The sequence below is a fragment of the Oncorhynchus tshawytscha genome, linkage group LG08 (assembly GCF_018296145.1).
Source record: "Oncorhynchus tshawytscha isolate Ot180627B linkage group LG08, Otsh_v2.0, whole genome shotgun sequence".
Taxonomy (NCBI): domain Eukaryota; kingdom Metazoa; phylum Chordata; class Actinopteri; order Salmoniformes; family Salmonidae; genus Oncorhynchus; species Oncorhynchus tshawytscha.
Window position 1 is genome coordinate 32,215,423 of NC_056436.1, and position 22,322 is coordinate 32,237,744.

Below are 22,322 nucleotides of genomic sequence, written 5' to 3' on the forward strand. Positions count from 1 at the left end.
CCAGATCGTAGTGAAGAAACCGTCTGGAACACTAAGTGAGTATTGATCCGAAACCTCTCAACAAGGCACTCAAGAGGAGTCATTACCCACTTCCCACTATTGAAGACGTGCTGCCAGATCTGAACAGAGCACGCGTGTGGAACTGGAGGAGGAATCCAGCTATCTCACCACATTCTCTACTACCATGGGATTCTACAGGTGGCTGCGCATGCCAATGGGAATCAGTCCAGCCCCAGAGATCTTTCAGAGGAAGTTGAACCAGGCAATGGAAGGTCTTCCAGGAGTCAAAATCATTGCAGATGACATCCTGATTGTGGGAGAAGGAGACAATGATGAAGCGGCGACTGTGGATTTGAACCTGCGTGTTGAGATCACGTTTGGTATGGGGGGACAAAATACATTTATGCACGATTGCGCACGTGCGCAGCCGGTTTGGGTTCCGTGTTAGGCCTACTCATCTTGTTGACTGACAAAGGAAGTGCCCTACATTGGCCACCTGCTAACATCAGAGGGGTTGAAAGTGGACCCAGGAAAAGTGACAGCCATCAAACAGATGCCTAGGCCTACAGATGTGCAGGGGGACATAGGGACGAACTGTGGATGTGCAGTCAGATCACAAGCCTCTGGAGAGCATCATGACAAAGCCTCTCCTCAGCGCACCTAAAAGACTACAACGCATGCTCATGAGACTCAAAAACTACGAGGTCAGTCTCCGATACCTTCCCGGGAAAACATGTGGTGTTGGCCGACACCCTGAGCAGGGCGTACCTCACAGAACAAGACAGCGGAGGCCCCGTGAAGGTCGAAGTGGAATCAATCAATATGATACACTACCTCCCTGTGTCAAGCGAGAGACTAAAGCACATCCAGAGAGGCACTGAGCTGGACCGGGAGCTCCAGACACTGAAAAATGTGATCCTGCAGGGGTGGCCTGAAGTGAAAGGACATGTACCCTTGGAAGTAGCCATGTATTATCACAACAGAGATGAGCTGAGTGTGCAAAATGGAGTTATCTTCAGAGGTGAGCGAGTCATTGTGCCTACTGCCGTCAGGTCAGAGATAATGCAGAGAATCCATTACTCACACATAGGAACAGAGGGATGTCTGAGAAGAGCTTGTGATTGTGTCTACTGGCCAGGCATGAATGCACAGCTGAGAACATATATGGCACAATGTAGCACCTGCACTGCAGCAGAAAGAAACATTGAGGCAACACGAAGCACCAAAGCATCCCTGGGAAAAAATAGTGACTAACCTGTTCCAGTTCAACGTCAGAGACTACATGGTCACAGTTGATTATCTCTCCAACTTCTGGGAAGTGGACCATTTGGAGAACACACAGTCGAAAACGGTCATTAGAAAACTGAAGACACACTTTGCACGCTATGGGATACCTGACATCCTTTACTTAGACAATGGTCTAGGGTACTCTTCAGACGAGTTCCGAAGTTTCAGCAAGACTTTACACACAAAACATTGTCTCCAGGATACCTGCAAAGTAATGGGAAAGTGGAATCGGCAGTGAAAACAGCCCAAAGACTGATGGCAAAAGCAAAGAGAGCAGATGCTGACCCATACCTGGCCATGCTGGATCACATAAATACACCGTCACAAGGAACAGACGGCATCCCTGCAATAGTGCAGGGAAGACGTGGGAAGACGTACAAACGGACACTACTTATAATGAGTGAAAATCTTCTGGGACCGGTGATGGCAAACTGTCAGCTGGAGAAGTTCAAAGAAAGACAGCAGAAACAGGCAAAGTACTACTACACCTCTGCTAAGGATCTCACAGAGCTGCAACGAGATGAGAGGGTGAGAGTTCAGCCACTCACAGGACAGAAACAGTGGTGGCAGAGGGCCACAGTAGTCAGACCTGTGGAGCAAAGGTCCTATGAGGTAAAGGCAGAACAGGGACAAGTCTTCAGGAGGAACAGGCAACACCTGAGGAAGAGGAGAGAAATAGAGGAGGATTTCCCCACTGTTGAGGAGCCTGGCACAGGAGGAGCCAGTAAACAGAGCACCAGCTGACGCCCAGCAGGGTGTTGAACACAACCTAGAGGTGGACGCTGCACCTCAACAAGAAGATCCAAACATCTCAGGTCAAGCACCTCCTGATGTAATCAACACTCCCCACACAAGGTCTGGTAGGGCCATCCGAAAACCTATACACCTGAAAGACTTTGTGTGAAGGTAAAAAATAATACTAAATAATGGACAGTCAGAGACAGTAAACAAACATTCAGTTCACATTCCAGTTTATTGCAGACATGGACTACAAGCCAAAGTTAGGTGGAGTTGGCCTTTGTTGTAAAATAAAATTATATCCAAAAACCTCAGTTTACATTTGGCTTTGCCTCCAAAACATCCCGTGAATTTGCACAGAGCCACATCAATTTACAGAAATACTCATAATAAACATTGATAAAAGATACAAGTGTTATTCACAGAATTGAAGATTCAATGCAACCGCTGTATCATATTTCAAAAAAACTTTACGGAAAAAGCAAACCATGCAATAATCTGAGTATGGCGCTGAGAGACCAACACACCCCAAACAGATATCCGCCATATTGGAGTCAACAGAAGTCAGAAATAGCATTAAAACATCTCCTTTTTGTTAGCGTGTTTAGCCCAGTATTCCAAATTCATGACGCGCGATCACTAGAAGCAGACGAAAAGTAAAAAAATTATGTTACAGTCCGTAGAAACATGTCAAACCAAGTATAGAATCAATCTTTAGGATGTTTTTAACATAAATCTTCAATAATGTTCCAACCAGAGAATTCCTTTGTCAGAAATGCAATGGAACGCAAGCTAACTATCACATGAACGAGCATGGTCAGCTCGTGGCACTCTGGGAGAGACCTTACTCATTCCCCTCTCATTCGCCCCCACTTCACAGTAGAAGCATCAAACAAGGTTCTAAAGACTGTTGACATCTAGTGGAACCCATAGAGTGTGCTGCGTTTGTGCCTGTGCTATATACAGTATGTGGGCTATATGGGCTATATATATACTGTATATAGCACAGGCACAAACGCAGCACACTCACTGCAGGGTCATTCAGACGATATCTAGATTTAAGTGATTCATAATATTTAAAAGTGTTCCTTCATAAATGGGTCGGCAGGGTAGCCTAGTGCTTAGAGTGTTGGACTAGTAACCGGAAGGTTGCAAGTTCAAATCCCTGAGCTGACAATATCTATAAAGTTAGATACCTTTGTCTGAAGTAACCTTTGCACAGACGGTGATTCATTGAATGGCTTTTGTTCAAGCCCTGGTCTAATCACATTGTAGCCTCAACACATAAGGTGCTCAACAGGACTTTGATAAGCAGACAAGGGTGTTTCAGGACTGGATCAAAAGCCAATCCAATTGACAACATGTGACTAACAGTGCAGTTTTTTACTTTGAGGGGTGTTAAAGTTGTTACAAGAATTATATTCCTCTATGTTTTAATACCCAATTAAAATTAAACACTCTGTCAATTCCTAAGAATTTGTAAGACTCTTATTTGCATAAAATGGACAGAGACCGGTCTCAAAAATTAACCAGCTGCGTTTATTCTCGAGAGTACTGAACATGATACAGTTTACCACAGGTTATAAACTGAAGATGACGTCATTAGTTTTCGTACTACCCCGTCTCATCTCCGCTCCAGTACAATGGCTGTATGGTTCTCAAGACTTAGATACTTTATGACCAGAGCCAAGGTCTGCCTGTGTAGATAAGCATTCTAGACAGTCTAGCGATAAGTTCATTCATTTCTACCAAGGAACAGACAGTCATTGTTCTAATTCTTGATTATATTTACACACATTATATTCAGTACTAAGGTTAAAAGAAAATTCCTACATCTATACAGTAACATAATAGTTTTCTGATTAGTCAGTCCTGATTGAAATGTATACATAATTAGTCATTATTGATTAAAAAAAATCCCTTAGCATAAGTGCCTTGATTAATATTAGATTTTGTGCACAAGCTGTTATTGACAAGTAGACACAGACCTCCACCCCTTGTCTTACCGGAGGCAGCTGTTCTATCTTGCCGATACACGTAAATCCCAGCCAGCTGTTTGTTATCCATGTCGTCGTTCAGCCACGACTTGGTGAAACATTGAGTGATTGTTAACCTCTCCAGATGTGAAAATCTTAAAGTTGTTGTTTTGAAGAATCTGCAGTCTCTCTTCCTTTTGGTTAGAATTTCCACAACACATTATGAATCGGTTCATATGCTTTTAAAATACCAGTATTGTTCAAGAACAGTATAGATCACTTTTGTTTCAGGTTTCATTTTCAAATAATTTGTTATTTTCCGGTTTTTGGTTCTGTTCCTTGAACCAGTTCCAACCCTTGATAATGAGATACTAAGTCAAGTATGAGATAGTAAGTCAAGTATGAGATAGTAAGTCAAGTATGAGATAGTAAGTCAAAATAAGATATTTAAGCAATAATACGTGAGGCCATATGTAATGACATTTTTTAAATCATGGCTGTGATGTGGTATTAGCCATGCTGCAAAGCAGATTAAAACAAGCTTATATTTTGGACCTTTACTCATGAGCCATTTGAGTTACATTCTTCAAGAATCAATGGCTATACGATGGAAGTAAAAAATCCCAGATTGCCCCTTTAATGGATTGAATTGAATGAATTCAATCTGATGTCAAACAGGCACCAACTCGTATCAACAAAACTCTCCAAACCATTAATATGGAACAATATCACCACACTCTCTCTTGCTCGCTCTCTCTCTCATTAGCTCTTTTTCTCTCTCTCACACACAAACTCTAGTGGTGCGGGCTGTTTGTTCACCCGCACCCACCCACAATTGGTAATAACCCATCCACAACCTCTGACTATATGTGATAAAGTGAAAATCTGAGGCCTACACCCGACCCTAACCCATAAATACACTCTAGGCTACAGTCATAATGTTGTCCTAGAAGACTAAATAAACCCTTGCTCACCAGAATGTCATAAATGATAGAATGAATGCTTCAGGCAAGTTGACATGGGTAAAGTTTCAGTCATCTCTGCTTCTTTCACAGAGCAAAGACGTTTAGGGACCATAGACGTTTAGGGACAGGTGAGAAAATGCAGTAACTCAACAACAAAATGTTACGGTTTTCTGTTCAATTCCCAAATTACATCAGTCTGACCGGTTGTAAGGAAATAGAAAGCGAACCCACATTGTAACGATGTACGCTGAGACGGGAAGCAAGTTCAGGGAGTGAAATGTAATTAATTAATAAACAAACACAACAAGAAACACAAAAAGCACGCCAACATGATACAGAAACAATGACGACTGGGGAAGAAACCAAAGGGAGTGACATATAAAGGGCAGGTAGTCAAGGAGGTGATGGAGTCCAGGTGAGTGTCATTATGCTCAGATGCGCGTAACGCTGGTGACAGGTGTGCACCATAACGAGCAGCCTGGTGACCTAGAGGCCGGAGAGGGAGCACATGTGACACACATGTTTCTGATTTCAGTTTGGCTTTGATTCATATTTTATGTAGGTGAAATACTATCAGCTTTTATGATGCTGATAAAGATAGTGCCTCTACAGATGGTATCTAACTGCGCATTCACATTCTCTCAAGTTGCTGAAAGAAAGAAATCATATTTCTCCACTCTTGCTCCCTAGTCACAATGTGTATAATCTTACTGCATGAAATGCTTAATTCTGCAGGAGTTAATATTAAGACTATGAGAGAGTTTATAGACTTGCAGACTTGCAGTTAGTTTCCATCTTTCAGTTTCCATTCAACCCATATAACCATAGGCTACACTTCCCTTGATGTGCCATAGGCCTATTTGAAATCCCCTTCTTGTGACTGTCAAATTTGTGCAGCACCTCACAATCATCAGACATAACATAGGCACCGCTGTCATCCTCTTTTACAAGTCTACCAAATATTTACCAAACATTACTTTCTGGTCTTCCCTTCTCTTTATTTTCAACTCTCCATTTCGCAGCTTTTCTCTTATTGAAATAAACTCAGACATAGTTATTTTTTCCTCGGGGGTTCAAGGTAAACTTCTTCTGCCCTTTTCCGCCTATTCCCAAAAGCATTTGGCAATTGGCGTGTAGGTTATTCAGAAATCGTTATTCCATAGAGACCTCTGATTATTCACTGTTAAGGGTTTATACACATTTTCATGACTTCTAACCAAATTGTCATGGCTATTATTATAGCCTAAATTAAAAAGTAAGCATTATTGATACGGGAAGGCCTCTGTGTCTGATCCCATGTAGATCTACCATCTCTTGCCGCTGTGCCCTTGATCAAGGCACTTAACCCCCCACAAAGTACAACTGTACTGTTAGTCACATGTTGTTAACATGTGGTCAGCCATCCATTTTGAGAGCTCCTGGCTGTGCAGGCTTGGCTTTTGGTCCATCCCTGAAACACCCAAGTCTGCTTATCAAGGTCCTGTTGAGCAGCTGATGTTTAGGCTACAATGTGAGTAGACCATGGCTTTAACCAAAGCCTGTAAACCCATGCAGTAGCTATCCTGAAGGATGGCTGCCACCCTTGATGTAAAATATTGCAACATTACAACCAAAGACTTTTGCCTTTATAAAATTATTCCCTAATTCAGTGAATCAGGGATCAAATGGATAATGTAGGCTACTTCAAAGCAAGGTATCTAACTAGACATGTTTATATATAAGGCTCAAATATTAATGTTTCAGGTTATTTGCAATTTAGGCTATTCTTAGAATATTTTTTTGTGTTGTCCCAATTACATGGCTACTGTTTAATAGAGGGGAATCCCAGTTTTTCAACGATGCAGATTTATTTAGGCTCTACAGTGCCGGTGGAAGGTTTACACTGACATGAATGCTTAGTTAGCTAGCGAGATAACTGCTACAAGTAATGTTTTGAATTGGACATCTAGTTTGTCTATTGTCTGTCATTATTTTATATCTGCTGCTGAAATGTCCTGTTCTTTCTCCTTGGGCAACTTCCTACTGGCAATGGCACACACCCAGCACACACAGACATGCACTGAAGGGTCATTCCTATCATTTCTGATAAGTAGCCTAGATTTTCAAGTCATTGATCTTATTTAAAAGTGTGCCTTCATGAATTATATTAACAAAAATTATTTAACTAATTCCCATGACTTTTCATGTCCTTACAAACCCTCATTTGACAGTTTGGACAGTGATTCGCATTCAAACTGGCACGTTTTCAATTTGTGCAGTCTCAAACAGCCTACTCTCATGCACAGATTCATAAACTCGCAGCAAAAACATTTGAACAAAGCGGAATCAGGAAATGAATACCCACTCTCCATTGCTATTCTATGCAGATCCCGCCTTTATTCTTATTTGATCAACCTTTTTTGCCTCAGTGTGTGAATCTGGCTGGGGAATAGGCTACTTTGTCACAGTTTCTAAACTCAGAGGCACAACATCGTGAGACTTCCAGGAATGCTTGCAAAGCAGACCAAGCAGAGCAGGCCTGGTCTTGAGAAGTCAATGAGAGAAGTGAACATTTCTTCCTTAGTTGGTATTTTCTCAAAATCTAAATGCACAACCTAGATTCGAGTGAATGTCTTAGGTAGTGTCATGGACATTCTTACACAAGGACACTCAAAGTCAATTTTAAATGAATCATGGTTTATTTGTCAGCGCGCTAGAGAGGTTCCAACCCACTCAATGCACCATAGTACACATGTCAATAAGGAGCTCTCCCTGGGCAGTCCCAGCAGTTGTCTTATATACGCCAATACACAGACAAGTTATATTTGCATGATTTAATTAATCATTGCCATTTGTTTCATTCATGTGACTGACCAATACTGGTTCATAACATGTGACAGACCAATACATCATGAGGCTTCTTCTCTCTAAGCTGAGACCTTGAAACTGAGATATCAAAACAAAGTCTGGGCGTGCTACCAAATTGCAGCTATTGATAGTGAGGATTTGTTCAGTCACCCACTTGCATGAACACAGAAATTGGTTTATAGAACAGCACATTAGTGAATGAGTGATAAGAAAAGCACAAACATTAACATTTCCATTACAGTAGCTGAACATGTTATTACTCCAACCTTGTAAAAGTCACAAACTGACACGTTTCCATTTTCGTCAAAAACAACTTTATTGACTTGACGGCCTGCACAAGCGAAAATCGGCATCGTTATATGCTTCGATGCATGAGCTTAGCCAGCCAATGTCGCGATGACATTGCTTACAAGTGTAATCGAGGATTTCTATTGGAGAAGCAATTTCTGCCTATCTTCACACTGTGTTTGCTGTCTTTGACTTTGTTTTTATGGAGGAGCTGGTACACAATTCCCCAAAAATGTTAAGAAGTGTCGGTATGGCGCTCCAGACAGCTCCGGCCCAACCCAAGCTCTGGGTGCAGTAAAGTTAGTCCCTAAAGCTTCATTTATGCACTAATGCCAGATAGCTGAAAAATTATGAAAGAAAAACCTCAATGTAGCCTATAGATAGGCCTATACATTGCACAAAAGTAATACTTTTAAGGATTTGCTTTATGTATTGTTTCAACCCGACACTGACTATAACTGGGAACTGGGGAATGAGTCAACCCGTGCATCACTAACACACACACGCACACACACACAACCACATTCTCACACACACAATGTGTAGGCTAATTGACTATAGTATAGGCTTTACATAAGTTTATCCTTGAAAGTTGAGTGCCTGATGCAAAGTGCACATGGGATTTATGTGGTACAGATCGCCTAAACATATCATATTAATGACTTAGCCTACTGTATCATAATTATGTCTAAAATGTATCATAATTACGACTTACTATCTCATAATGATGACTTACAATCTCATAACTATGACTTACTATCACATAATAACGATGGACAAGCTCAGAATTATGACTTACTATCGCATAACTCATAGTCAGATTTTCTATCTTTTTCAAACACCTAACCATTGGGTTGGTAGACGTTCTCGTTATACACCTATACATCCGCCCAACCTTAGTTTTTTGCTTTAAGTAACCTTTAGCCTTATGTAACAATACCAGATGTAACATATCATACCAATTTCAGGAGTCCGGATTTAGATTTACTATGTTACATCTAGTCTATGAGACCAGGCTGCGGAAAGGGGTAGGGGGTAAATGGTAAAGATACCTGAAGACCTAGTCATTTTCACAGACCCTGTAACCAAAATACAGATATTGGGGCTGTGTGAATGGTCCTCTGGTTTATTGCAGGTAAATTCATTAACACTTCCATTGTTTAACACCTCCCTCATTTGAAATGCAAACAGCCCCCATGGCTTAACAACAACCTTCCCACACCTGAATTTGCCAGTTACCCACTGATATGTATAAAAGGAGTATACCTGCAAGAAAGTGGTAAATTAGGGGCTGTTTGAATGGAGGTCATATAAACATTGCCTTATATTTGATACAGGTAATATACCATCCACATCTTCTGTCTGAAATGGGTATAAGTTACATGTCAGTATTTGTATCGTTTTGTCCCATCACTTGACACTAGGTGGTGCCAAAGACCCACAAGTGACAATGCTGCAACTACAACTGTGAGTGAACAGTTACTCTACTGGAGTCTCTTTAACCTTTATTACTGTAAAACAACAACCATCCATCATCTCCTCAGTAAGGACATTACAATACAAAGCACAACTATCAATTGAGAGCACTGCAATTGATGTGTGTTTTGGTTAACTAACTACTAGGCCATGGGGTTTTGCAGAACAAAGGGAAAAAATTGACCAGGAAGTAAAGAATTTAAAGCAACTATTTTAATAAGTTCTTAAAAAATATATATTTGAATACGTAGCATCTAGTAGTGCAACCTCATGAAGTGGTTTGTACCTCATTTGAGTGTAATTTCTAAGGTGTTGGACTGTCAGTTAAATGGACGCAGTTGAGTCCAAGTCGAGGTATTATCACTCAAATTATAGTAAATGTCAAACCAATATGTAATCTAGTGTAAAACTTGTACCTTGTGGTAGAATTACAGTATATATACAAACATATGTGGACACCCCTTCAAATGAGTGGATTAGGCTATTTCAGCCACACCCATTGCTGACAGGTGTATAAAATCAAGAGCACGGCCATGCAATCTCCATAGACAAACATTGGCAGTAGAATGGCCTTACTGAAGAGATCAGAGACCTTCAATGTGGCACCGTCATATGATGCCACCTTTCCAACAAGTCAGTTATCAAGCGTCAGCTGGAGTGATGAATCACGCTTCACCATCTGTCAGTCCAACAAACAAATCTGGGTTTGGTGAATGCCAGGAGAAGATGCAGGCTAAAGTTAAATCTAGACTTGGTTTCCTCTATCGTAATCGTTCCTCTTTCACCCCAGTTGCCAAACTAACCCTGATTCAGATGACCATCCTACCCATGCTAGATTATGGATACATCATTTATAGATTGGCAGGTAAGGGTGCTCTCGAGCAGCTAGATGTTCTTTACCATTCGGCCATCAGATTTGCCACCAATGCTCCTTATAGGACACATCACTGCACTCTATACTCCTCTGTAAACTGGTCATCTCTGTATACCAGTCGCAAGACCCACTGGTTGATGCTTATTTATAAAATCCTCTTAGGCCTCACTTCCCCCGATCTGAGCTATCTACTGCAGCCCTCATCCTCCATATACAACATCCGGTCTGCCAGTCACATTCTGTTAAAGGTCCCCAAAGCACACACATCCCTGGGTTGCTCCTCTTTTCAATTCGCTGCAGCTAGCGACTGGAACGAGCTGCAACAAACACTCAAACTGGACAGTTTTATCTCCGTCTCTTCATTCAAAGACTAAATCATGGACACTCTTACTGACAGTTGTGGCTGCTTTGTGTGATGTATTGTTGTCTTTACCTTCTTGGACTTTGTGCTGTTGACTGTGCCCAATAATGTTTGTACCATTTTTGTTGCTACCATGTTGTTATGTTGTGTTGCTACCATGCTGTGTTGTCATGTGTTGCTGCCTTGCTATGTTTTTGTCTTAGGTCTCTCTTTATGTAGTGTTGTCTCTCTTTCAGCATGTTTTGTCCTATATTTATATTGTATTTTTTTTACACCCCAGACCCCCGTCTCCGCAGGAGGCCTTTTGGTAGGGCATCTTTGTGAATAAGAATTTGTTCTTAACTGACTTGCCTAGTTAAATAAAGGTTAAATTTAAAAAAAATTAAACGCTGCCTGCCCAAACGCATAGTGCCAGCTGTAAACTATGGTGTGGGAGGAATGATGGTCTGAGCTGTTTTTTTATGGTTTGGGCTTTGCCCCTTAGTTCCATTGAAGGGAAATCTTAACACTACAGCATGCAATGACATTCTAGATGATTCTGCGCTTCCAATTTTGTGGCTTCCAATTTGGGGAAGGCCATTTCCTGTTTCAGCACGCACAAAGCGAGGTCCATACAGAAATGGTTTGTCGAGATCAGTGTGGAAGAAATTAACTGGCCTGCACAGAACCCTGACCTCAACCCCATCAAATCAAATTTTATTGGTCACATACACATGGTTAGCGAAATGCTTGTGCTTCTAGTTCCAACAGTGCAGTAATATCTAACAAGAAATCTAACAATTCCCCAACAACTACCTAATGCACACAAATCTAAAGGGGTGAATGAGAATATGTACATATAAGTACATGGATGAGCGATGGCCGAGTAGCATAGGCTAGGTGCAATAGATGGTAGAAAATACAGTATATACATGTGATGTAATGTAAGATATGTAAACATCATTAAAGTGGCATTATTTAAAGTGGAATTGTTTAAAGTGACTAGTGATCCATTTATTAAAGTGTCCAGTGATTGGGTCTCAATGTAGGCAGCAGCCACTCTGAGTTAGTGATTGCTGTTTAGCAGTCTGATGGCCTTGAGATAGAAGTTGTTTTTCAGTCTCTCTTTCCCAGCTTTGATGCACCTTTACTGACCTCGCCTTCTGGATGATAGTGGTGTGAACAGGCAGTGGCTCGGGTGGTTGTTGTCCTTGATGATATTTTTGGCCTGCCTGTGACATCGGGTGCTGTAGGTGTCATGGAGGGCAGGTAGTTTTCCACCGGTGATGCGTTGTGCAGACCACACCACCCTCTGGAGAGCCTTGCGGTTGAGGGAAGTGCAGTCCAGCCACGGTTTCTGGTTAGGGTAGGTTTTAATAGTCACAGGCGGTACAACATCTCCAATGCACTTCTTTATAAATGCACTCACCGAGTCAGCATATAGGTCAATGTTGTTCTCTGAGGCTGATACAGTCCACGTGATCAAAACGTGGCTTCTGATCACTTTGAATGGTTCTCGTCACTGGTACATGCTGTTTGAGTTTTTGCTTATAAGGCGATACAAGCAAGATGGCGCCGTGGTCGGATTTTCCAAAGGGAGGGCGGGGAAGGGCTTTGTATGCATTGAGGAAGTTAGAATAGCAGTGGTCGAGAGTATTAGCTCTGTGTGTCGTGCAATCAATATGCTGATAGAATTTAGGTAGCCTTGTTCTCAAATTTGCTTTGTTAAAATCCCCAGCTACAATAAATGCAGCCTCTGGATATATAGTTTCCAGTTTACCTTGAGTCCAGTGAAGTTCCTTGAGGGCCGTCTTGGTGTTCGCTTGAGGGGGAATGTACACAGCTGTGACTATAACTGACGAGAATTCTCTTGGTAGGTAAAATGGCCGGCATTTGATTGTAATGACTTCTAGTTTGGGTGAGCGGAAGGACTTGAGTTCCTGTATGTTGTTATGATTACACCATGAGTCTTTAATCATAAAGCATACATCCCCGCCCTTCCTCTTTCCCAGAGAGGTGTTTATCTCTACTGTCGTGATGCATGGAGAAGCCCGGAGGCTAAACCGATTCCGACAACATATCCCAAGAGAGCCATGTTTCCGTGAAACAGAATGTTACCATCTCTGATGTCTCCCTGGAAGGCAACCCTTGCTCGAATTTTGTCTACCTCGTTGTCCAGAGACTGGACATTGGCGAGTAGTATACTCAGGAGCCGTGTGCACGGCTACGGAGCCTGACCAGGAGGCCGCTCCATCTGCCCCTTCTGAGGCGCTGTTGTTTTGGGTTGGCTACTGGGATTAGATCCATTGTCCTGGGTGGTGGTCTGAACAGAGGATCCGCTTCGGGAAAGTCGTATTCCTGGTCGTAATGTTGGTAAGTTGACATTGCTCTTATATCCAATAGTTCTTCCTGGGTGTATGTAATAAGACTTAAGATTTCCTGGGGTAACAATGTCAGAAACAGTCAGAAACAATATTGCAGTTTCCTAAGAACTCGAAGCGACCATCTCTGTCGGCGCCACTTTACTCCATCAAACCCATCGAATTGGGATGAATTGGAACACCAACTGCGAGCCAGGCTTAATCGCCTAACATCAGTGTCCGACTTCACTAATGCTCTTGTGGCTGAATGGATGGAAGTCCCCGCTGCAATGTTCCAACATCTAGTGGAAAGTCTTCCCAGAAGAGTGGAGGCTGTTATAGCAGCAAAGGGGGGACCAACCCCATATTATAGCCCATGGCTGAGCCTGGGAGGGCAAAGGCCCACCCATTTGGTAGCCAGGCCCAGCCAAACATAATCCCCCCCCCCACAAAAGCGCTTCCGAGTGGCACAGCGGTCTAAGGCACTGCATCTCTGTGCAAGAGGTGTCACTGCAGTCCCTAGTTTGAATCCAGGCTGCATCACATCTGGCCTTGATTGGGAGTCCCATGGGGCGGTGCCAATTGACCCAGCATCGTCTGGGTTTGGCCGGGGTAGGCCGTCATTGTAAATAAGAATTTGTTCCTACTGACTCGCCTAGTTAAATAAAGGTTCAATTAAAAAATACTTGTTTTTATTAGACATACTCCTCAGCACCCCCCTCCAGATGATCCTGCAGGTGAAGAAGCAGAATATGTACGTCCTGGACTAGCGTGGTTACATGTGGTCTGCGGTTGTGAGGCTGGTGGGACTTTCTGCCAAATTCTTTTATCGACATTGGAGGTAGCATGTGGTAGAGATTTGAACATTAAAATCTCTGGCAACAGCTCTGGTGCACATTCCTACAGTCAGCATGTCAATTGCACAATCCCTAAAATCTTGAGACATCTGTGGCAATTGTGTTATGTGACAAAACTGCACATTTTAAAGTGGCCTTTAATTGTCCCCCAGCACAAGTTGCACCTGTGTAATGATCATACTGTTTAATCAGCTACTTGATATGCCACACCTGTCAGGTGGATGGATTAGCTCGGCAAAGGAGAAATGCTCACTAACAGGGATTTAAACATTTTGGACAACATTTGAGAGAAATAAGCTTTTTTTTTGTTTTCTGTAAATTTCTGTGTTTTTTTTATTTCAGCTCATGAAACATGGGACCAACCCTTTACATTTATACGTTTATATTTTTGTTCAGTGTATATTTTGCACTAGCTTGGGGATAGTTGAAACTAAACTCCAATCTAGGTAGTTTTCAGTAGCCATGTAGCAGTGTAACTAACAATCTAGTATACACTACTTTTTTTTGCAAAAATTAAATATGGGTGAAGTAGGAAATAATGTCCTTTATTTTTCAGCATTGTCCTGCCTAATTATCACTTGAAACATGTTAAATAGGTGAAAATTACACCTTGTTAACATATGACCCCAAAGTGATTTGTTCTTGCAATTTGTGGTCTATTACATTTCAGATTCACATAATTATCCAAAGTAGTTTGGAAGTAGTTAACTACTTTTTCAAAGTAAACTTAATTATGGGTAGCTTTAGTGTAGCTTAACTTCTAGTGTGAAGTAATTGGCTACCTGCCCTTTACCAAGCTACCTAGTAGTTAGTGTTGGGCCAGTAACCGAAAGGTTGCGTGATTGAATCCCCGAGCTGACAAGGTAAAAATCTGTTGTTCTGTCACTGAACAAGGCAGTTAACCCACTGTTCCCCGGTAGGCTGTCATTGTAAATAAGAATTTTGTTCTTAACTGACTTGTCTAATTAAATAAAGGTTTAAAAACAAGACTATTTCCAGAGTAGATTCCCCAAAACTGCCTTTATCCCACTGTCACTACACCACCAAATCATTGAGTTTTAGTGTATCTAATTCTTCAGAAAAAGTATGCAATTGCTTTGGTTATGCATTCACTTTCGAGGATTATACTTGGATAGTTTTAAGCAGTATGATAAAAAATTTACCAAGCCCATGAGGCAAGGTGACACTACCATGTTGTTATAGACATCCATTCAATGTACAGATTACAGAAGTGTGTCTAGGTGCTCTATAATTGTGTCTGGATAGGGCCAAATGTCACGTGTGTCTGCTTACTTCAATTCAGCAATTTGACCTTACGGCTAGGGTGACGGGAAGGGGGATACCTAGTCAGTTGCACAACTGAACATTCAACCAAAGTGTCTTTTGCTTTTAACCCAATCCCTCTGGTTAAGGTGAGCAATGCTCTGAGAGATTGCACCAGAACCGGTTATCTATTCATTATTGAACTAAATGAGACAACGGAGGGACCTCCCTAAACTTGTACAATATATACACTCCAGATCACCCAGTCTTCCACGCAATTCCCACAACCTAATTTCCAACCAAGGCCACATTGTATAGAAAAACCACCCATCTTCAGTATAGGTTTCTTCCTTACCAGTTGCTCTTTGGAAGTTTAGGCTCCAATCTCAGTTAAATTCTTTGACGTGGATTTGTAGAAAGTGCACAAATTGATGATTGATTGGTGCCAATTAGTTGGTCTTCTAACTTTAGCCAAACTTTCCTTGACATACAGCTTGTTTTGGCAAGTAATAAATATTTTAAAATTGTAAAGTTATAGTATAGTCTGAGATGTGAGAAGAGAACGCACTTGTAGCCAAGCGTGATACTGACATACTGTGGCTCAATTTATAAGTTTGGTACCTTGTCAGTCATTGATTTGTCAGTTTATAAAGTTCTTCACCTCAGCCATCCTCTTGGAGCTCTGTGAAGATGTACTGATCGAAGGGTCTTGGAGGCAATTCATGTGGTGCATTCATCCATTTTCAAGAGCTGTGTGGGTATAAAAACTGCCCCTGGTAATCCTATCCCAAGATGAACCTCTCCCACATGGTTTAGGATGACAGAGGCAAAACACGATCAGAGGGGATCAAACATTTATTTACCCTTATTAAAAGTTACAATAAAACCATGAACATCTTTAAAACAATAGCAAAATAAAAGAACCAAAGATATTGGCCAAAACATATTTACAGAGACAAATTGCAGATAAAAAGCACATTTTGTACACAACCCCAACCCCTGCATCATAAACTCTGAAATGTGAATACTACAAGACCCAGAAAGCGCAAATGTGGTTTTAGCCAGAAAATTATCAAAATGCACAAAGACATCACCTTTTCCACCTCCCCTGGTTTAATGTATTTTTCCTATACAGCACAAAATACTTGAAATTTGGGGGTAAAACATAGGAATGTAGAATTCAAGAAATGAGTAAGATCATTTGAACGGTTTATGTCCATATAACAGTCATTTTGAGTGAAGGAGATGGTCTGCCCTGCTCCATAACCGCTGTCAACTATTAGATCCCAAGATATAAGAAATGAAAATGTTATAGGGCTGCCACGCTGTTAAAAGGATGCGTCTCCATGAATTGGGAAAATAAGTCAGTATTCCAGATTCGTTCTACATCCAATCCAAAACCTTCCCCACGCGCCAGTTCCAGTAAGTACCATGAGGGGGCACCGCAAGCCAACAGTTTCATCATGAGAGGGCCGGTGAGATTCCAATCAGCAGAGAAATGATAAAGGCAGTGAACTGGTGGCTGAATCAGCAAATGTGATATATCCTTCTTCATTTGTCTTCGTTTGTAGTTTTGTTTATAACGTTAAGAATGTGGCACGAGTCTCTCATATATACTTTAATCTTGGAAATAACGTTCAAGTAGCCGTGACGGGCACGGTCACTCTGCCTTGGGCTCGGCCTCGGATGCTGCGGGTGTCGTGACCTCTGCAGGGGTGGCAGCCTCCTCGGCGGGGGCTTCCTCTGCTGGAGGGGCTTCCTCTGCTGCGGCCTCGCTTTCTGGGGCCAGAGTGGCCTCCTCCTTGGCCTCTGCCACAGGCTCGGTAGCCGGCGTCTCCTCTTTGGTCTCCTTGGCTGCGTGGCCATTCTCCTCTGGCTTGTCCTCCGCCGTGGGGGAGGCAGCCTCCTTGCCCTCCTCACTATTCTTCTTGGTCTTCCTCAGCGAGATGCCCTTGAACTTGAAGGAGTTCTTCAGGGAGAATTTCTTCTTCTTCTTGGCATCCTTTGCGGCCTCCCCTTCGGCCTTGACCGCATCTCCTTCAGCAGCAGGGGCGGCCTCGATGGCATCGCCAGCACCCACCTCACCCGGTTTGGCTGGCTCGGCTATGCCATTCCCATCTACGGCAGCTGCATCCCCATCAGGCTTGGCAGAGACATCTCCATTGGTTTTAACATGGCCGTTCTCCTGTGGACAACAGCGAGAAACCATTTAGACATATGTGGAGAACAATTCAATTATCAAAATAAACTGGTATTGGGGAGAACATTACAGCAGCCCATACCTGTATGCAATTGATTCATAAGTATACAGGCAAATGTGGACCAAGGAAATGGCTGGTGGGATAAAAAGACAGACTGATTTTTTCGGGAGCGAATTCAAGAAGATTGTGGTGTATGGCCAACCAAGTAAAACAGGTTGTCATTGTGGACAATTATTTGAACGGGTCAAATGCACAGCAAAACGCTTCATATGCACAGCTAGTTTGCATTACTCCCATCGACCACGTGGAGGCATAAGTGCTCCGCGACAACAGGAATCCGAATTTTGGAACAAAGGACTCCGATCAAATTAAGAAGCAGATTAGTTGTGCTATTCGTTGCAAAATGTCAATATCGTACATTTGTATATTTCTTGCTATTCGAATAACCCAAACGATCTAAAAATGTATGTTATGTAAATTTGTGATATCAAACTTGACTATAATAATTGAATCTCCTATAATCTTTAGGCCAAAGAAAATGTAAATTAAACAGAGAATGCACCAACTGGTAGGCGTGCCGCCTCAATGAGACAGTAGACTGGCAATTGCACCCATTTTTACAACCATCAGCTACAGTAGTATAGCGAGTCATCATCCAGATAACGGCCATGCGAGCGGCATGTGCAATAAAACAAGGTTTGACTTTACAATTTAATGTTTTCATCTCTACAAATGAAGGAGTACATCGAAAACAGCACAACATAGACCGAGAGCTTTTTTTTTAATATACGACGCTTTGCTGGCCCCGTGCACATTGTTTTCAAGCCTCGAGCAAACTCCATTTGCATCCTGTGCATCTGTTGTTCGGCGAGTGGGCGATCGCTGCCAACTTATAGCGCCAACTCATGAGAGAGCTAGTTGAATTTAAACTGATATTTCCATTCATGTGATAATAATTTGAGAATTTTTGAACAGCCCTGGTGTTACTTTATTAGGCAAAAAGTTCGAGACGAATTTAACAAAGGGGTTTGGTGGTTAGCCACCCAATCATGCACACATTTTTAAACAAAATACCATCGAACCATGAGGTTTTCATCCAAATATGATTTAGCTAATTAGTAAGTAACGTTAAATATAATGTTCACTGGTAGGCGTGAGGTCTCGCAAGTCTGGTAACGTTAACACGTTGCCCATGCAACTCACGCTGAACGAGGGCGTTGGGTGCCAAATGCAGAAGCATGCAACTGGACTTGTCTTACCTGGCCATTTGTTTTAGCGACAGCCGGGTCGGCGACCGCTTTCCCCTCAACAGCTACTCCACCCTTGGACAACTGAGCTCCCATATTTTAGGTTTTCTAAACAAAAAGAAAATCTAAAAGAAAAACCTCAAGTTTCACGGTTTAAAATCCAGCACAGAGAAAGGTGGATCTTGCCAGATTTTGAAATCCGTGTTTATCCCTTTCCTTACGTTGGAAAGCAACAACAGTTTCCCGCTTTAGACAACAAACCTCGCGGCTGCTGAACTCAAATTAAAGAACGCTAAGCCTACAAGTGTGAGTATTTCAACCGTGCATCAAAATCGTAGAGGACTCCACCTAGGGGCGTGACTTCACTGACATACCCAATCTACAACCATGGGTTGGAATCCTCTTCCCGCCCCCTTTCAGCTTCAACGAGAGTATTTTCTCCTTTACATGTGGTATTAATATGGTGAGAATTGTATCTGTATTTACTGATTTTTCTATTACATAATTTAAAGCCCGAAGACACATTTACAGTCAATGGCTTCTAGGTCGTTTTTCGTTGTTGCTGTGTGTTCTGCTCTTTGCAGGCAAGTGCACGCTTTGAGAGAAGGGCGGAGAATCAGAAAATAACTCATGACGGGCAGAGACCCCCGAAAAAAACAAATCCGTCGTGGTCAGATTATGATGACACCTAAAATCTCAGAAATGCCTTTACCTACAAGGCCTGTTGTCCAGTCTGGAAGATAGGAGGCAACTGTAGATTGTATTTTTATTTGCTCGTGTATTTCTTTTTAACTCTGCATTGTTGGGAAAGGGCTCGTAAGTAAGATTTTCTACACCTGTTGTATTCGGTGCATATGACAAATAACATTGATTTGAACACAACACTTGTTCATATCTTGCAGTTTCCAAGCACTCTACTCCAAATTAATCAAATGAGAAAATCTTCCATATGCTTGCACTACAATACTAGATTTCACAGTGTCATTGTTTATGGAATGGTTCTAACTGAGGTAAATCAAGTCCAAGATCAGTGAATAAATCTATCCCAATAGTATGGTCCATCACAGCTCTCACCTCCACTAATACTCCCTTCCTGCATGAAAATACATCACACAAGAGGGCCAGTGGTGACCCGTCATTCAGGGCAGGTGGGCTTGCCTGTTTTGCTTGTTATTTTGGCAGTAATATGTGTCACGTATCAGTTTGCAAACAATGTAAAAAAATAAATTAAAAAAAAGTCATTGAGTTAATAAAGCTGCATACGAATATGGTCTCTTTTTTGCTTTCTTGAATAAGGCAGCTCCAAAATATAGGTGTTTCAGCCTAGCTCCATGCTTTCTGTGGTGTTGGGGCTATCCAGCAGAAAATACAGAGCGTTGCACCAGTTTTCTGTCATGATTGGCTCAGTGTTCTGTCACTCATGGGATAGTAGTCATCCCCAATTCTAAGGTTAGAGCTTGAAAATGTTTGCCCCTTGGGTTCTGCCATTGAGTTGTATTAGAAGTGCCCATCCAAGAAGGCTCAAGGCCATTGGCCACAGATAGAATGACATCAAACATGTTATAACTACAGTAGCTTTTTTTTTAACCTTTACTGGACATGTCAACATCATACTTTCAAAATCTTAGCTAGCAGTCGTCAACATGAATCAAGTCGACAGTCAAATCCTTTTCAATTCTTGTTTTATGAAGAAAAATTATAGGGTGGAGAATCTGAAAATATATGATTAAGTGTTGTGTTCAAATTTGTCACGTGCGCCGAGCTCTAACCTTAGAATTGGGGATGACGTACGGTCCTCATCGGCCATTGGACATAAACATTATACAACAAGTTGAAATCGCAAATTCAACAATGAGTGGTTTGTGAAGGAATCAGTGGCTAACTGTGAGTTCAAGACAACTGGGAACTCGGGCAAAATAAGCTACGACTGGTAAAATATGTTTTGAACGGTCATTCATTTCTCTTTGATGAAAAAATTTGCCCACGAAGGACCGACCGTGCCACTTTCCTGTTCAAGCACATCACAATGTGAGTCCAAGAATATCTTATGCTGCTTCATAAATTATATAGAATGCCAGAGAGATATGTATACTGTAGCTAAAGTAATACAAAGTGTATGTTGTGTAGTAAGCTGTTAGTAGCCCATGTGCCTCACCCTAATAATTTGGTCTATTTTCACCAATGCGGTATTGTAAACACATCGTTCATGGCCGGTGTGTGCTTGTTTGCCTATAACCTGTTTTAGAGAAATGCAATCATCGAATATTGTAAGAGCTTTCATTGTCTGTTTTTTGTAAGAACGGCTCATGTTCTGAATTCTGTCACTACATTTCAAAAGTGCTGAACAAATAGCTATATTGTCTACGTCCGTCGTCTCTCGCTCATTAATATCTTAATCGAAATTACCGATTGCTTCTTATCCGCTTGTCGTCCCCTTATGCCATAGTTTGTACATCTCTATTGTCAGTAGAAACCACATTTGTTTAAGCAAGTCAGCCATATCAGCTATGTTTTTTAAAAAGGCAGTAAATGAGGCTGAATGAACTGTAGCAGTGGTAAGGTGTTGGGATTGCTGTTGGGACAGCTTTATGTAGGCCCTAACAGTTTGTGGGCACCGTTTGTCTCCGTTCTAGTGCAATTAATGTATTGTTTAGTGTTGTTTTGTTGCTTTCCTGGCATGCATCCCACATTTTTTTTGTTTCCCCCACCAATATGTACATGCTAAAATCGTCACTGAACGGGACCTAGGACTACTACTGGAAATTCACATTCTGCTGTTTTGCTGTTTCGTCTTCTTGGCCATTGCATTTCTATAGACTCATGAATATGTATTATCTGCACATCAAACCTGATAACTTGAACTATAAAGCCTGAAGACATATTACAATGGCTTCTAGGTACAATTTTCTTCTGTGGTTCTGCTCTTTGTACGCAAGTGCACACTCTGAGAGAAGGGTGGAGAATCTGAAAAAATCCCATGACAGACAGGGAAAAAATCCATCGTAGTCCGATTATGACGACACCTAAAGTCTCAGGTAGGCCTTTCCCTAATCACTAGGCCTGCTGTCCTTCCTGGACGGTAAGAGACCAGTTTCCCCTTAATTTCACCCCACTTTCTTTCACATTGATCATTTACAGAGATGATTTACTCTGCAAAGCTATAAGGTTAGTCTGGCCAGTCAACACCATCAAGAAAAGGCTCGTTTGGATCCAACAACCACAAGACCATGGCATCTTATTTGGTGGGGACTTCAAATGAGATGAGAGCATGATGAGTTAAAACTCTGTTATAAAGCTCTGTACCAATGGAACCCTTTTTTGTGGAACCCACATTGCAGTTTAACCACCGAGCAGCCTCCTTAAAATATTCCAGACCACAAGGTGGCAGTAGCTTGTTTGGCTTGTGCCTGTTGTAGATAGCTTATGTTAGCTAGCTAGCAAGCTGTGCTAATGTTATACCTACTAGCTAGAATTTGAAAAATACTTAAGCAGTAAGGCCTGAGGGAGTGTGGTATATGGCCAATATACCACGGCTAAGGGCTGTTCTTATGTGCGATGCAATGTTGAGTGCCTGGATTTACAGCCCTTTGCCGTGGTATATTG

At 41.9% G+C, this 22,322-nt stretch overlaps 1 protein-coding gene across 1 annotated transcript; it reads right to left on the reverse strand.

The window, feature by feature from the left end:
* Positions 1-16,113: 16,113 nt before the first annotated feature.
* marcksl1a (MARCKS-like 1a) lies at positions 16,114-19,021 on the reverse strand. Its single transcript, XM_024429971.2, has 2 exons — positions 18,732-19,021; positions 16,114-17,456 (listed from the first exon to the last, which is right to left on the reverse strand). The coding sequence occupies exons 1-2, from the start codon at positions 18,813-18,815 to the stop codon at positions 16,932-16,934; spliced, it is 609 nt and encodes a 202-aa protein (XP_024285739.1). The 5' UTR covers positions 18,816-19,021; the 3' UTR covers positions 16,114-16,931.
* Positions 19,022-22,322: the final 3,301 nt, after the last annotated feature.

Coding starts and splice junctions, on each gene's coding strand:
- marcksl1a (XM_024429971.2), bottom strand. CDS start 18,815: ATGGGAGCTCAGTTGTCCAAGGGTGGAGTAGCTGTTGAGGGGAAAGCG. Junction 17,457..18,731: donor TCGCTAAAACAAATGGCCAG/GTAAGACAAGTC, acceptor TGTTGTCCACAG/GAGAACGGCCATGTTAAAAC.